Here is a 16,771-nt window from a genome sequence, read left to right as displayed (position 1 = left end):
TTTTTTAGAACGTCAGAGAATGTTCCTCCTCTTTTCAGCTTCAACTGTCACAAAGATGGAAGAAATGATATTAACTCATTGACAGCTGAATTTATGCATTCAAATATTTATTGACAACTTTTCCCATTTTATCTCTTTCATTTACACTGTGTCTGAAGTTGAACTTTGACCTCCCACTGTCACAGTTAAATTAATCACTGACTCTAAATTAACTTCAATTACCAACAGGTGATGGTTTTTTCCTGGATAATTAGTGTTTTTTTCCAGTTAAATTAGTGGGTTTTTTTTTTTTTTTTTTGTACTGTATTACTGTTTTTGTCCTTTATAATTCCGTCACGGCCGGAATCTTCGTCGTCCTGTTCTGTGTTTCCGTCGGACTCCGCCGCTGACGTACTTCCGCTGCCGTTTCTCGCTGGATAAGGCATGTCTTTCCCAGAGTCACCGCTGCTGATATTAAATACTTTTTCTAACTTTTAATCGATCATCAGAGACAAGAGGCTGCTTGCACGTGAGTTACAGCCACAAACCGATCAAACCGATCGATTTATGATTGGATTTCCTGTCGATATTGGCAGCGGCGCTAAACCGTTAGCTCAGTGCGGTTTATTTATTAGCGCTTTTAAAATAATAATCAATAACATGAGCGGATCGATGGCGTCAGCGGATCAGTAAAGTTTATTTACTGCCCTTAAATTAAATGTGACTTAATCCTATTCGATCTCATTAAAGGTTCGGTTCGAGTCGGTTGTTGTTGGCCACTAAAGCGTTTTCCTGCGTTAAAGAGAATTTCGTTTAAAAAGTAAAACACGATGGACGTTATTTTAGCCTAAGTTTAAAACCGTTTAAACCAACATTAATAACAAAACATCAGTTAAAATAGAATGAAATAACAAATAATATTTCAGGTTTAAAAGGTTATTACGACGTTACATGGAAGTTTATTTGTTTATTTATTTACTTACTTACTCACTTACTTACTTACTTACTTATTTATTATGACAATCCAGAACATATGATCCTCATGAGGCTAAATTTGAGGATGTTGTTTTGTCAGTTTTGTGATGTCAAGTTTGTTTGTTTGTTTGTTTTAATCATGTTTAATCTCTGTTTAAAACATAATTCAATGTTTTCATTTTCAAACTATTTCAATAAATATAAACGTAAATGCATCTGTGCCTTAAACATTTCAGAGAAATCACCCGTCAGTGAATGTGCTTTGGTTGTTGGGCTGAAATGCTGAATTTGAAACTCTGTCTTTACTGGTTTGATCTGTTGTATAAATGATCATAATAGTGTTTAATCCACTATATTTGCGTTGTGTGCAAGGATCACTGTTTTTTTTTATTAAGTGGGAAGTGTGGATGAAAATTTGTACTGACGCTAACTCTGGCATATTTACATGTTCTACTGAAATGGAATGTATAATGGTTCATTAATGTGCACTGTCCCACCTAAATAAGATGTATAATAATAGTGTTTATTCTTTATTACAGTTGATACTTAGTAGATTTTATTCTTCAGACTGTAAAAGTCTGAACCGGGCTATAAGAACTATTCTGATTGTGGTTCTGGTTCTGATTCTGGTTCTAGTTCTGGTTCTGATTATGGTTCTGGTTTTGATTCTGCTTCTGACTGTGGTTCTAGTTCTAGTTCTGGTTTTGGTTCTGATTATGGTTCTGGTACCAGTTCGGGTTCTGATTATGGTTTTGGTTCTAGTTGTGGTTCTGATTCTAGTTCTGGTTCTGGTTCTGATGGACCTGTTCTCCAGATGCTGTGACACAAGGGTTCAAGGGTCTTCATTTTCATCCCACCACACATTTACACATTAGATGGAACCAAATTTAGAACCCGAGATCCCAGATTTAACCCAATAAAAACCTATATAATAAAAAATATGTACATAAAAAAAAGATGTTTGTAGAATAAAAAGAGACCTATGCATAAAAATGTGCATCTGAACTTTAGTTTAGTTTGAACTGGGGATCTCAGGGCCGTCACGATACGACACGTGACATATCTCACGATAATATCTTGATATGGTGATACTGTGACTATCGATATATTGCTCTTAATAACCTATGATATATCTGTGTGTTTATGGGTGAAATAAAAACAAACAAGTATAAATAAATGTCATAGTTTATTTTGCAGCATAACTGAGTCCAAACAGAAATAGAGTAAAAACGCAGTGTTTTAGTTCAACACAATTTGAAACAGGATGTTTTTAGTTGCTGGACAAACAGGGACACTATTATAAACAACGTCATGACATAAATATAAACAACACTTTGATTGGACTTTTTTCTGTTCACATTATGAGGTCATTGATTATCCATTGTAAGGTTAAATATTGCGATAATTCGCTGTATCGGTGTTTTGTCACACTCTTAGTTTGAACGCTGCTTGAGTGGATTTTGTGTGTGACTGTAACCATGATGACGGTGACCCTGGTGTCCCCATCCCCTCAGGTCCATGGACGCAGTCTCTGCAGGTTTTGGGTCCTAGGTCAGATCTGAACCGTCCTGTTGACGATGTTGGACGTGGACTCTGTCTCGTCCTTCCTGTCCTCCGTCCTCCCTCCCGGTGTTGCTGTGGGACCGTCCCGTCTCCATGGTGACAGGGTGGGTCTGTGGTGGGTGGGTCCAACCTCTGGAGACTGGATGGCCGGCTAGGGGCGGGGCCAGAGGGGGGTGGGGCAGGGGAAGAAGGGGCAGTCTGACTGATGGAACCACAATGGAGGAGGTAAAGCCAAGTCCAGCTGTGGTGTGCGTGTGTTGTTTTTGTGTGTGTTTTTAGAGCTGCACAATATATCGTTTGACCATCATTGCAATGTAGTGTGTGGCAATAGTCACATTCCAGGTCCTGTAATGTAGGAGGAAATGAACTAAACATGTTCTTATCTGAGTTCAAGCCGTGCAGCAATACACCAATCACATTCATTCTTGATCAGTTTGCCAAAGCAGACCACGCCCCCTGCACATGGAGTGCGTTTGCTGGTAACAAAGCAGTGTTTCTGCTGGGAAGGTTTTGCCGTGGGGCAACGCCACGTCCTGCCCCCTCAAATGAAAGTTTGCGAAGCTTCAGGAGGGAAAAGAGAAATGAGCATTAAGTTTCACTTTCACTTTGAACCTGCACCCCCTCCAGATTACACACCGCCACACTAACAGATCAAATCCACAGGAAACACTGCAATGTAATAAAATGAGCAAAACACAAGAGAAATCACCAAAAACTAAGACTCGGTGCCAAACAGAAAAGCACCATCAGTTATGTGGAATTATTTCAGCAAAAGAATAATGAAATTGAAACATGTGTTCTGTGTCCACAGTGTCTTCCACCTGTAAACACAACAACAGGAAACACAACTAATTAGTCCGAACATTTACATCAACACCACACAGATATATATCCTCCTGAGGAGTTTTTCATATCGCATATATATTGCAAGGTTAAAAAAATGGCAATGTCAGGTTTTTCCAGTATCAAGCAGCCCTAGTGTGTTTGTGTGTGTGTTGTGTGTGTTTCCTGACATGTGTTTGTTTTATCCTGCAGGAGTCGGTGCCAACCACTGTCGATGGATCAGGTACAAACGCACGTCATGGTTAGGTTTTATCAGCTTTGTCTCATTTCTTTTAACCCTGTCATAGTTAACCGTGTCATATTTGACCCTGTCATAGTTAACTTGGTCATTTAACCCTGTCATAGTTAACCCTGTCATAGTTAACTCTCGGTCATAGTTAACCCTGTCATAGTTAACTTGGTCATAGTTAACCCTGTCATAGTTAACTCGGTCATATTTAACCCTGTCATAGTTAACCCTGTCATAGTTAACTCGGTCATATTTAACCCTGTCAAGTTAACCCTGTCATAGCTAACTCGGTCATATTTAACCCTGTCATAGTTAACCCTGTCATAGTTAACTTGGTTATATTAACCCTGTCATAGTTAACCCTGTCATAGTTAACTTGGTCATATTTAACCTGTCATAGTTAACCCTGTCATAGTTAACTCTGTCATATTTAACCCTGTCATAGTTAACCCTGTCATTTGCCCTCAGCTTCGCCTGCCAGGCTCCGACCGTGGCGCTGCAGAACCTGGTAGTCCAGTGTGTGCGTGGACAGGTGTGTGTGGACAGATGTGTGTGTTCGTGTTTGAGCGTGTGCAAACCTATTGAGCCGGGAACGGAGCTGCTGCTGTACAGAGGCATTGTGGGAAAAAGTCCGAGAGCGGTGGACAAAGCAGGACATGTGACGGGTAGGTTAGTCTGGTAGTGACCACCAGGGGGCGCTGCAGGGCCTTTAACCCACCACCAGGTCCACCCCAACACCTCAGCACTCCACGAGTTCTGGTTCTGGTCCTGGATGTCGGTTCCATCTGTACTGAAAACACTGTTATTCACATTTTTAGAACCAAACCATGATGATAAAATATTTGTTTAATTCAGTGAAACTTTGGAACACGACAAAATAATGACAATAAAAATATGAATGAAATTATAAGAAATAAAAAAATCTATTCACTGGTGAAACCGAGTTCTGATCAAGCTCAGATGGAGAAACTGGACCTAAAACATCTGAGGTGTTTGTTCCACTGTGTTTCCTCTTGGAGGATGAGATGAACAGAACCTGAACTGGATCAACATTAAAGAACCCACAGAACGTCTGAGGAACCACAGACTCATGAATCTACCTCTGGTCCAGATACAGAGGCTCAAAGAAACCACGACCAGAGGGAGAGAGGAGAGGAGGAGGAGCAGGAGGCGAGTCCAACCCCGACCAGGAGGAGATGCACAAATAAAGACAAACCCTTCGACCAATCACAGAAACTCAAGGACGACGTCGACGGTGAGTTCAAGAAAACACAGACGTCAGTTTTTCAAGATGGCTTTATTTACTTTAACACATTTATATTCAGATTAATTATGTCAGACATTATCCTTAAAACTTTTACATGAAGCAAAGACGTAAAAAATGACCAGATTTAGAAACAAACGGATGAAGTTGTTTAGAAACAGTTTAAAGTTTAGAATCTGAAACAGGCACTAGTTTGGATTTAAAACCATGAACACCTTCCACTAAAGTGGATTAAACTGAACAGTACTCGGACTCTCTTTCCTTCATTTTTTGCTCGTGGTCCTGTCGTGTTCAGCCTGTGGGACGGTGGCGCCCCCTGCTGTTCGCTGCAGCTCTCGTTTGGCGTCCAAACCGCGGCAGGTTCACCGTCTGTCCAACAGAGGGCACCGCCCCCCTCCTCATCCAGAGGCTGAGGCCGATGCCCCCGGACACACCGATGGGCCCGACCTCAGCATCAGTACTGCCCCCAAGGTTTCCATGGAAATGGTGGAGGTGAGAGAGCGGCGCTACAGATGTTCGACCTGCGGGAAAAAGTTTTACCAGACGGGTCATTTAAAGAAACACCAGTTCACGCACACGGAGGGAAAACCATTCAGCTGCACTGAGTGTGGGAAAAAGTACACGTCAGTGGAGAGTTTCAGAGCACATCAGGTAACACCACAACGACAACACAAGACAACAAACAATGACACAACAACAACACAACAATGAACCATCGACAACACAACAATGACACAATGACAAAACAATGACACCAGAACACAAAACCAGACGTACACATCGGTAGAACTTCAGGGCATCACATTGTGTTTTTTAAAACCATTTTTTTATTTTTGTTGTTGTTTTTGACTGTTTTAATCATGTTGTGTGACTGTCTTTAACCCTTTTGTCCTGTTGTGTGTCTGTCTTTATCCCTGTTGTCCTGTTGTGTGTTCGTTTTTGTACATGTTTCCATGGTAACCCGGTGTGTCCTTCTCAGCTGAGCCACCGTGGTGAGCGTCCGTTCCCGTGTTCTCACTGTGACAAACGTTATGGTTTGAAACGTGACCTGATGGAACACATGGTCCTTCACACCGGAGAGAAACCCTACATCTGTGAACGCTGTGGGAAGGCCTTCGCCCGCCGCCCGTCGCTACGGATACACCGCCTCAACCACTGTGACAGGACCACACACTCACACACACCAAAGGTATGGCTCTGTGTTCAGTCCAATCCACACTTCCCATGAGTGCCGCGTCACGTATCATCAGCTAACGGCTAACACATTGGTTAGAGTTTTATGTTCTCATAAATGACCACATAGAGATTGATCAGTTTTCATGACATTTGATGTAAATGTGTGCAACCACGTGTCCAGACTGATTTTTCTTAAAGGGGAGGCAAGGGCTACTGTGTTTGGTTCAGTTTGTTTGTTTGTTTGTTTACACTTTAGCAGCAAAACTATTGGTTGAATTCAGACCTAACTGGGTTTATAGACTACCAGTGACCCAGAATGGAGGTCATTACATTTGGGAAAAGTAGGTCAAAGTTCACATTTTTATGAATTTTTTAAATCATTTTTTCTCTACTATAATGGGCCAAATTTGAAATGTCTGTAAAAACATACATTTGATTTCAGTTTCCTTCACATATATAGACCCAGTTGTTATACATCCCTCTGACATAAAGTTAAGGTACAAATTATTTATAACTCAAACAACACAAAATGTTTCTTAAACTAATTTCACTGTTCACCCTTTTTGGTTCAAATGATGACATCATCATACATACATCTATATAGACATGATTATATCAGGACACGCCCACATATGCTGACATCAGCACATGCATAGACAGGATGACATCAGCTGGATCAATGCCAAAATAAGCTCCAATACGTGCGAGGGGGTGGGGCTTGTTGTGCCCAAAACCACTAGTTTTGTGTTAAATCAGGTTCATGTCGTCAAACCTGCTCATATTCAGTCTTGAACTGAAGCAGATCCTTGTTTGTTTTACTCGGGTTTTATAGTTTTATTTTGACCACATGCACGTCCACATGAGTCATGGTTCCAGTTCAGTTCCATCCATTGAACAGTAGAACCCCCCTCCTCCTCCTGCGTCGGGGGGGGGTTCATGTCAGACCTCTGTCACCAGAGGAGGTTTTTTTTGTGAAATCATATTTCCAGGTGTTTAGTCATCTCCAGTGTCAGCGTTGGACCTTCAGCAGATCTCTGTTTTTCATCCTCGTTGATATTTTCCTTTTCACATTCACCTTCTGCTCCTGTTTCCCGTCAGCGGTCCAAGGATTTAACGCTGTGTTTGTGTTGGGTTCTGGGTTCTGGTCTCAGGTCCAGTGTTCAGTCTGCTCCAAACTTCTGGCCAACTCAGGTTCTCTAAGGAACCACATGAAGCTTCACACGGGAGGAGAAACCTCACATCTGTCACCACTGTGGGAAAGCCTTCAGTCAGAAAGGACAGGCACCAGGTGTCGAATGGGAAACTCCTTATATAAACGTCCGGGGGGGTGTTAAAGGTCACTGTTCAGTTAAAACCCCTTGTTCTCACCACTGTTTCACTAGTTTTTATTCATATTTTAGTCAATCCTTTGAACGAGAATCTCTTTCCATTACACATCTCACTGAATGTCCCAAATGGATTGACAGCTGGAGTCAGAGCCAATCACAGATCAATACACACATATCTTCTAGGGGTGTACCGGTGCACTTTTTTTTCTACCAAACCATTTGGGTTCAGGGCCTTCGATACAATATGGAGGCATACCCAACAAATACATGTGAAGAATGCAAACCCCCCAGGAAGCAGGGTGGACACAAGCAGAACCCTGTGCAGGATTTTCCTGATACACATTCAGAAAACCCCCACTTTAGTCTGAGGCTGGAGCACCGGTGGGTGGGGGGGCATGACAACAGAGAGTAGAGCAGAGGCACATAAGCTGAGTCGAACGTTCAAAGTGAGTTTAAGTTTGACTTGGGTTTTCAGTAGTTATGAGCAGACCCCCCCCCCAAACACACACACACACACTGGTTTCCTTCATTTTTCCTGTACCGTTGCACCCCAGATATCTTCACCTCTTACTGTAGGAACTTGATCAGGCCTTTGTCCATCAACTGGTCAAACATAAGGAGTCGAATCCCTCGTCTGTCACTTGCTACCAACCAATCGGCACTCTGGAATTACTAAGACCCCGCCCTATTCAGTTTAATGTGTAGAGACAGAAATAGACAATATAGACCTGTCCACATGAAACATCACCTTTGGAGGGACGGATATAATATAATAATATAATACAAAGGTCAAAGGTCGACCTGTATGGAAACTGATGTGTGTTCAAACGTCTTGTGTTTACGGTTCAGGAAACCTCCAGGGTCACCTGAGGATTCACAGCGGAGAGAAACCCTACCAGTGTCCCCAGTGTCCCCAGTCCTTCTCCCAGAAACCGGAACTGCGGCGCCACCTGCTGTCCCATGGTGGGGGGGGCTTCCTCTGCAGCTACTGTGGAAAAGCCCTGAGGGACCCCCACACCCTGAGGGCCCACGAGGGCCTCCATACTGGGGAGAGACCACACAGCTGTCACATCTGTGGGAAAGGTCTGGACAGTAGACGCTGTCATGGGTCCAACACACACACACACACACACACACACACTCTGACACAGCTACAGCAAACACTCACTCAGACACAGAGGATTCTGGGAAATAAGGAGGTGAAGTCGTGGTGCGAAAGCTCAGGCTGAAGTGCACAAAAATACAGTGAAAAGCAACAAAAAAGTGAAGACGCTTATTTACATTTATTTAAGTTTACTCACATTTATTTGTTTATTTATATTAATTTACATTTATTTACATTTGTCCTTGTTGACACTGACTGAATCATCCAAACCAAAGTGTCCCACAACTCCATGCACAAATACACACAAATCTGCACATCTGAGCTTCACAGATCCAGGCCCGTAGGCAGCGCAACAGTGAAACGACTACAGGCTGTAAACTCTTCTAATATGAATATGGTTGGTGATATTTGTCAAAATGGATAAATTATGATTTAATTTTTATCTTGAAGATAGATGGAAGTTAGTGTGTTTTTTCCTTTTGATGGGACTGAACATTTAGGTTTCAGATGAAATAGGTCGATAACTCTGGTTCCGTTGTTTTTCTGTCATATTAAATTGAAGCTGTGTTTTCAGTCTTTTGGTTGATTTGATTGAACCTTTATTTGTTTGTTCATTTGTCTGTTTTTTGTTTGTTTGTTTCAGGGTACATTCTGGCAACCAAACTGAGGAGACACATGCGTTCGTCTCATGTAACAGAGAAACCGTATGTGTGTCACTGCGGTGCCGCCTACACCCTCAGACAGAGCCTACTGAGACACCAGGCCCTGCACAGGATGGAGGGGGCGGGGCCAGAGGGGGATGGGCTGAAGGACGAGGCCACGGCAACGAGCCGCGCTCAGATACCCTCAGGCCCCGCCCACCTGAAACCCATCAGAGGTCGACCCAGGAAGACATCCATGAAGGAGGCGGGGCTGGAGCGGCGGGGGGGCGGCAGCTCAGATCAGATGCAGCAGGCAGTGGTGTACGTGCGCACACAAGCCCCGCCCCCTGTGCTACTGAGCTCGGAGGGGGCGGAGCAGCAGTTGGTGGAGGTGGTGCTGTCGGACGGGGTGGAGCAGCAGTGCATCGTGGTTGAGGAGCAGCAGAGTGGGGCGGAGCTACTGATCCTACAAGGAGGGGGCGGAGTCTGCTCTGTGGCCCAGACGGTGGAGATAAACACGGGATGACACTTGCATCGGACTGGACCGGACCAGACCGAACCGGACTGGACTGCCGCTGACTGAGGTCATGGAGTGACTGTTACTGAAGATTCACTGATCAATGATCCACGTTTATTTATTGACTGATTAATTGTTTTACAGATGATCAGTGACATCATCATGACATCAGCCAATGAAAACCTACATCTGATGAAGAAAAAGGTTTTATCCAATAAACGGAACGTGAAGAGTCTTTTTTTATTCTTTGTCTGAAATCTGTCCTTTAGTTTTTACCCTCAGGGTGTTGTCATCAGTCAGTCGTCCGTCCGTCCGTCTGTCCAAACACTTTACCATGCATTAATAAGTCAGTCCACTGGGGGCAGTAGTGAGTCTGATAAGTCAGACTGAGGGTTTTCAAGTGCACACATTGTGTTTCCTTCAGTTTTTCCTCAGATTCATCTTTTTTTTCTGTCCTTTCATCCTGTTCAGTCCATAGTGGTCATGGCTTTTTATCTCAGTGTAAAGTTCTTCCCTTCATCCTGTTCTTCTGTTTCATCAGCAGGTTTTTCATCTGTTTTCCTTCAGTGTTTGTGACTCTCTCTCTAACTTGATCTTAAAATGGTCAAACCGTCTCCACTGTGACCGGTCCAAATACTTTTGTTTCCACTCAGTAATCCATAGTAGAATTGATCAGGACTTGGATTGGTAAATAGAATGGACAGAATCATTGATATTGATCTGATATGAGTTCCACCCTGGTGCAGATATCTGTTCTGTCCAGAAGGTTCCATCTTTAAAACACATCTGTATGTTTGATGTTTACATGTTCATTTTCTAATGTTTCTGCCACAGGAAGTACGCTGGACCTGTTATTTTATTAGTTTTATTCAAATACAACTTGGTTAAATTATTTCAGTGTGTATCTAAATGCTTTTGGAACATTTTGAACACATTTCAATAATACTGCGATAATAATGATAACTGATAATTTTGAACACAATAACCGTTATAAGACACTAGCGGCATTGTACCTGTGGTACCATTGTATGATAGCGTCCTCCCATGGTGCAACAGCGGCATTGTACCCATACGCCCTCCTGTGCTGCAACATCGATCGCACATTGAGCAGACATCGGACGGACACAGAACCCCCCCCCCCCACACACACACACACACACACACACACTGATGTACAGATCAGTGGGTCACCTGTGGGACACCACTATCGAAAGATGTGTGCGTGTCTTTCTCCACTTCCTGCTAGAATCTCCTCTCTGTGTTGAACTAAACAAGTCCAAGGTTCAGAGGACGAAGAAAATATATATGACATGATATTTACATAGTTAATGTTTCTGAAGGAAACAGTGGATTTAAACAAAAGAACATTTACATCAAAGTGAGGAAACAGATACAGACAGTGAATCAGACAGACTCCACCTCCTCCCCCTCCCTCCTCCTCTCCCTCCTTCTCCTCCTCTTCCTCCCCCTCTTCCTCCTCCTCTTCCTCTCCCTCCTTCTCCTCCTCCTCTTCCTCCCCCTCTTCCTCCTCCTCTTCCTTATCCTCCCCTCCTCCCCCTCTTCCTCTCCCTCCTTCTCCTCCTCCTCTTCCTCCCCCTCCTCTTTCTCTCCCTCCTTCTCCTCCTCCTCTTCCTCCCCCTCTTCCTCTCCCTCCATCTCCTCCTCCTCCTCCTCCCCCTCTTCCTTCTCCCCCCTTCTCCTCCTCTTCCTTATCCTCCTCCCCTCCTCCTCCTCTTCCTTTCCCTCTTCCTCCTGTCCTCTTCCTCCCCTCCTCCTCTCCCTCCTCCCCTCCTCTTCCTCCCCTCCTCCTCCTCTTCCTCCCCTCTTCTTCCTCCTCTCCTTCCCCTCCTCCTCTTCCTCCCCCTCTTCCTCTCCCTCCTCCTCCTCCCCAGCAGCAGACCATCACTGATCTGCATCACTGTTCCTCAGCTGCTCTGCTCTTTTCTTTGCATCTCCTCCTGTTTCCATCCAGTTTGCGCCTCCTTGTCCTCCTGCTGATGTTCCTCCTTCTCTTCTCGATCCGTTTGCTATGAGGATATCCTGAATCCACACATCTGGATCAGTTTCAGCTTCATAAGTAGGTCATTGTTTCAGCTTTAAGGTTGGAATCCCGTCCACGTTCTCCGTCCTTTATCTGACGTGCGTTGGTAGATGTGGATGAATTCAGTCCTTTTGGTGGATTCTGTATTTTCCTCCTGGGCTTCGTTTAATTCATCTGTGGGAGAAGAAATGTGAAGCTGAAACGAGATGGAAATGAATTCAAACACAGAACAAGATGAAACTAAGTGAGAATCAAGGAAATGACAGAAGAATCAAATAATAGAAATACTGAGAAAAGCAGGAGTTTGTCTTCAGACTGGAGTTTGTCTTCTGTTGGACTTGTGTTCATGTTCTTCTGGGTTCTTTCATTCTATTGTTAACGTGTAGAAGAAGAAACGTGAAGCTGTAACAAAACTGGAATGAATTAAAAGAAGAAAAGGATGGAAAGGACTCAGCAAAACGCAAAAAATGTCCAAGATGCCAAAAGGAAATGTTAAAGAAAAACCAATAAACTGATGTCTACAGTTTTAGAGTTTTATGGCTTTACAGTTTTACGGTTTTACAGTTTTACGGTTTTACAGTTTTATGGTTTTAGAGTTTTACGGTTTTACAGTTTTATGGTTTTAGAGTTTTACAGTTTTAGAGTTTTACGGTTTTACAGTTTTACGGTTTGACAGTTTTATAGTTTTACAGTTTCTTCTTCTACCCTTCCATTGGACGTTCGCAGACTCTTTTCTTCTTGGACCTTCTTGGTTTATCATCTCCTCTGGATGAATAAACATGAGTCTGGAGCAGAGTGAATTAAAAGAATTAAACGACCGCTAAAAATAAACACTGACAATAAAGTGAACGACACAAGATGCAGATAACGCTAACGACGCTTCAACAGGAAACGAAGGTCAACTCGAACCCTGAACCCTGGTCTTTGGCTCCAGATTCGGTTCCTCTACATCGAATCTTTCGGACGTTCTGACGTTCTTCTGCTTTCTTTTTTTTTTTTTCCTGTTTTCGTTCATTCGCTTGTGGGCATCTTCATGATGTCATCGACTCTCATTTAGTCGCCATGGACGTTTTGGTGCCTTCCATGGCCTCGCCACCAGAAGCTCTGCCTCCAAGCTCCACGGTAGAAGTGGGTCCCTCCTCCAGGTCTCCTGCGGTTCCTCCTCACTCTGCGGCAGTGGTGGCGCTCATTGTGCTGGCAGTGTCTGTCATCGTCATGGCGACAGTGGTGGGAAACGTCCTAGTGGTGGTTGCCGTATTGACCAGCCGCGCACTGAAGGCACCGCAAAACCTGTTCCTGGTGTCGCTGGCATCAGCCGACATCCTGGTGGCGACGCTGGTCATCCCCTTTTCACTGGCCAATGAGGTGAGAGTACAACTGATGCTACAGATACTATCACTGTACTACCGATACTGCCACTGTACTACTGATACTACCACTATACTACCGATACTACCATTGTACTACAGACACTACCACTGTACTACTGATACTACCACTGTACTACCGATACTACCATTGTACTACAGATACTACCACTATGCTACCGATACTACCATTGTACTACAGATACTACCACTGTATTACCAATACTACCACTATACAACCGATACTACCATTGTACTACAGATACTACCACTGTACTACTGATACTGCCACTGCACTACCAATACTACCACTGTATGTATATATCAGTGGCGATTTCTCATAGACTGCAAGAGAAGCTTGGCTTCCCCTAAAATTATGAAAATTAAATGGTCAAATATTTACGGTTGTGTTGACAATTCATTGACCACATATGTGTTAGAAGATGTTCATCTCAAAGATGAGTTCGTTCAGAATCAGCTTTATCACAAACCAACGGACTCGATGTTGTTCACTTCTCATACATTCCCATTGTCCCATTGCGCTGTTTTCTCATACCATCTATGGTCAAAGCACTTGCCCGTTGACACCCGGCATCCATGCACTTCAATGGGACTGAGTGGAACAGTTTTTTTCATTGCCTCAAAACTGGACGGTAATTGGATAGATGCCACAATGTACAAATGAAAATTGAATAAATATGTTCTTAAAAAAAAAAAAGCCACAATGTTGTCCCGCCCCCGGAGGCCCAGCGTCTCTGAGGGTGAATGGAGCTGTGGGCGGAGTTCGGCTGGGCTGGACGTATACATATATATATATGTATCTATGTATCGAAGACGCCAGAACACGTGATAAAACTATTTAAAATTCTACCATCAAAAACAACGACCAGAAAAGGATTCTTCAGGTTTTCTGTAAAACAGAACTACTTCATCTGGTGTTTACAGATTCCAACCATGTCTGGGTTTTACTTTTTCCTGCAGGAAAGAAAAAACATCAGGAATCTACAAATAAGTCTGAGCCACAGTTTAACGGTTAAAGAAATGACTGGATCTAAATGGATCCAACTGGACGATGGGATAGAAACCGACTCACACCATCAAACAGATTAAAAATCACATGGACATGACATCCAACGGAACTGTTTCATGTTTGTTTTATGGATTTATTCAGTGGATTTGCACACAGCAACAACTACGTAAAGTGGGTCAGACCAATGAAATAATAACAGAAGAACCTGTAAATAATGACAAAAAAAAATATTTATCTTTGTTTTTGTTTTATCCTGTTCATCTGATTCATGGTGCGTTCACTGACCTTTTGACCTGTTGGTCTGATTCATGGTGCGTTCACTGACCTGTTGGTCTGATTCACAGTGCATTCACTGACTGTTGGCCTGGTTGTCTGATTCGTGGTGCATTCACTGACCTGTTGACCTATTGGTCTGATTCACGGTGCGTTCACTGACTGTTGACCTGTTGGTCTGATTCGCGGTGCATTCACTGACCTGTTGACCTTTTGGTCTGATTTGCAGTGTGTTCACTGACTGTTGGCCTGCTGGTCTGATTTGTGGTGTGTTCACTGACCTGTTGGTCTGATTTGCAGTGTGTTCACTGACTGTTGGTCTGATTCGCGGTGAGTTCACTGACCTGTTGACCTGATTCATAGTGCATTCACTGACCTGTTGACTTTTTTGTCTGATTCAAGGTGTGTTCACTGACTGTTGACCTGTTGGTCTGATTTGCGGTGCGTTCACAGACTGTTGGCCTGTTGGTCTGATTCATGGTGCGTTCACTGACTGTTGACCCCTGTGTTTCAGGTGATGGGCTACTGGTACTTCGGCACCACCTGGTGTTCCTTCTACCTGGCTCTGGACGTCCTCTTCTGCACGTCGTCCATCGTCCACCTCTGCGCCATCAGCCTTGACCGCTACTGGTCAGTTACCAACGCCGTAAGTTACAACCGCCAGAGGACGCCTAAACGCATCAAGGCCATGATCAGCGTGGTGTGGCTCATCTCCGTCATTATCTCTTCTCCGCCGCTGCTCATGTCGCAGAAGGACGAAGGGCGGGGTCTGCACGGTGAGGAGGAGTGTCTCCTGAACGACCAGACGTGGTACATCCTGGTGTCCTGCCTCGTGTCCTTCTTCGTCCCCGGCGTCATCATGATCCTGGTTTACTGTAAGATCTACCGCGTGGCCAAGCAGCGAGCGTCCACCGTGTTCGTGGCCAAGAATGTCCTGGAGCGGCAGCCGTCGCAGTCCGAGACCTGCTTCGTGGACCAAAGAAAAGGCGGGACCTCGCAGTTCGTGGCGGCGAGGTGTGGTTCCAGAGTAGATGTGGGCGTGGGCGGAGACCTGGATGACATCGACTTGGAGGAGAAGGTCTGTGAGGACAGGAACCGGTCCTTTTCCTTCAGGAGGTCGAACAAGGACAAACCGGCCTCCGAGGCGTCAGCGAGCGAGCTGAAGCCGCCGCCCCCTCCGTCCTGCGCCTCCTTATCGTGGGCGTCGTCAGACCAGTGCTCCGCCCACTTCCTGCTGCCGTCCCCGGTGCAGACGCGCAGCCGGAAGGCGTGTCTGTCGAGGACTAAAATGGCGCAGCAGCGGGAGAAGCGGTTCACGCTGGTGCTGGCCGTGGTCATGGGCGCCTTCGTGCTGTGCTGGTTCCCCTTCTTCTTCACCTACAGCCTGCAGGCGCTGTGCAGGGAAAAGTGCTCCGTCCCAGACTCGCTCTTCAACCTGTTCTTCTGGATCGGATACTGCAACAGTTGCCTCAACCCTCTCATCTACACCGTCTTCAACCGCGACTTCAGGAGGGCTTTCAAGAAGATTCTGTTCCTGACGCGCAGACGCTCCTGAGGTGTCGAACGCCGGCGCCAAGCGTGACTTTAACCCCAGTTTAAACCAGACGTTAAACGCCTCATCATTCAGCATCAGGACTGAACCGTTATTGACCTGTTCAGTCTGGTTCGAACCAGGATTAAAACTGAAACATATTCTACAGATGGTTGATATTATCTGCTTTATCAGTTGGTCTGATTAAACTTCTGTTAATATTAATTTCTCAGGTGATTCATTCATCAGATCCATTGAACAGATCCTTTAATAAAACTAATGTCAGTGCGTTACAAAACTCCGTACTACATTAACATCAACCCTTTTACATCCACAGTAATTCTCCGATCATTATCCAATTTCTGCAGTTATTGGAAATATTCCATTGATCATGTAAACAGGATAATCTGATTGGCTTTATCCAATAACAGCAGTAATCTGATTATAATAAATCAGATTAACACACCTAGATTTGTCCCCAATACTCCGATGTGTTCACACATGTAAACATGTTCATCTGATTTATTTAGTTCTTTTACATCTGCACGTGTCAAAAAAAAAAAAATCGATATAAACACAAGTTATGCAGCGACAACATGAACCGAAGAAAAAAGGTAAACAAACATGACACGTAGCATCGAAAAGTTGGCAAAGACTCAGTTCTGAAGTGAAGAGGAAACAACAAATGAAAACTTTCCACATCCTCCATCTGTTTGAAATACAGGAATGGAGACACCGTCCAAAAGTTGTCCTTTAGAATGTCCCAGACAAGACCAGATGTTTGGAAAAGGACAGGAAGTGTATGTCTGACATCATAACGTACCTACGTACTCCGAAAGAAATCAAATAATGGACTGAAACATGTAAACCAGGGTTTATGATTATCCTATATCTGAAGTGACTGTAAAT

General features: G+C 44.1%; 2 protein-coding genes across 3 annotated transcripts; both read left to right on the top strand.

Moving 5' to 3' along the window:
- The first annotated feature begins 377 nt into the window (after window positions 1–377).
- Window positions 378–9,855, top strand: LOC115410508 (zinc finger protein 264-like). 2 transcript variants are annotated; one of them, XM_030122169.1, is made up of 10 exons: window positions 378–508; window positions 2,469–2,742; window positions 3,553–3,583; window positions 4,058–4,254; window positions 4,701–4,844; window positions 5,149–5,504; window positions 5,833–6,042; window positions 7,181–7,305; window positions 8,207–8,440; window positions 9,106–9,855. In XM_030122169.1, the coding sequence occupies exons 6-10, from the start codon at window positions 5,331–5,333 to the stop codon at window positions 9,536–9,538; spliced, it is 1,176 nt and encodes a 391-aa protein (XP_029978029.1). In that variant the 5' UTR covers window positions 378–508; window positions 2,469–2,742; window positions 3,553–3,583; window positions 4,058–4,254; window positions 4,701–4,844; window positions 5,149–5,330; the 3' UTR covers window positions 9,539–9,855. The 2 variants fall into 2 exon arrangements, with proteins under 2 accessions (XP_029978029.1, XP_029978037.1); XM_030122177.1 differs by lacking the exons at window positions 378–508; window positions 2,469–2,742; window positions 3,553–3,583 and having other exon boundaries at window positions 3,680–4,254.
- A 2,813-nt stretch (window positions 9,856–12,668) lies between these two features.
- LOC115410428 (alpha-2Db adrenergic receptor-like) lies at window positions 12,669–16,077 on the top strand. Its single transcript, XM_030122077.1, has 2 exons — window positions 12,669–13,026; window positions 14,846–16,077. Exons 1-2 carry the CDS (start codon window positions 12,724–12,726, stop codon window positions 15,884–15,886), a joined length of 1,344 nt encoding a protein of 447 aa, XP_029977937.1. The 5' UTR covers window positions 12,669–12,723; the 3' UTR covers window positions 15,887–16,077.
- Window positions 16,078–16,771: the final 694 nt, after the last annotated feature.

The sequence above is a fragment of the Sphaeramia orbicularis genome, chromosome 3 (genome assembly GCF_902148855.1).
Source record: "Sphaeramia orbicularis chromosome 3, fSphaOr1.1, whole genome shotgun sequence".
Taxonomy (NCBI): Eukaryota; Metazoa; Chordata; class Actinopteri; order Kurtiformes; family Apogonidae; genus Sphaeramia; species Sphaeramia orbicularis.
Note: the sequence above shows the minus strand (reverse complement) of the source record. Positions and strands in the feature narration are given on the sequence as shown.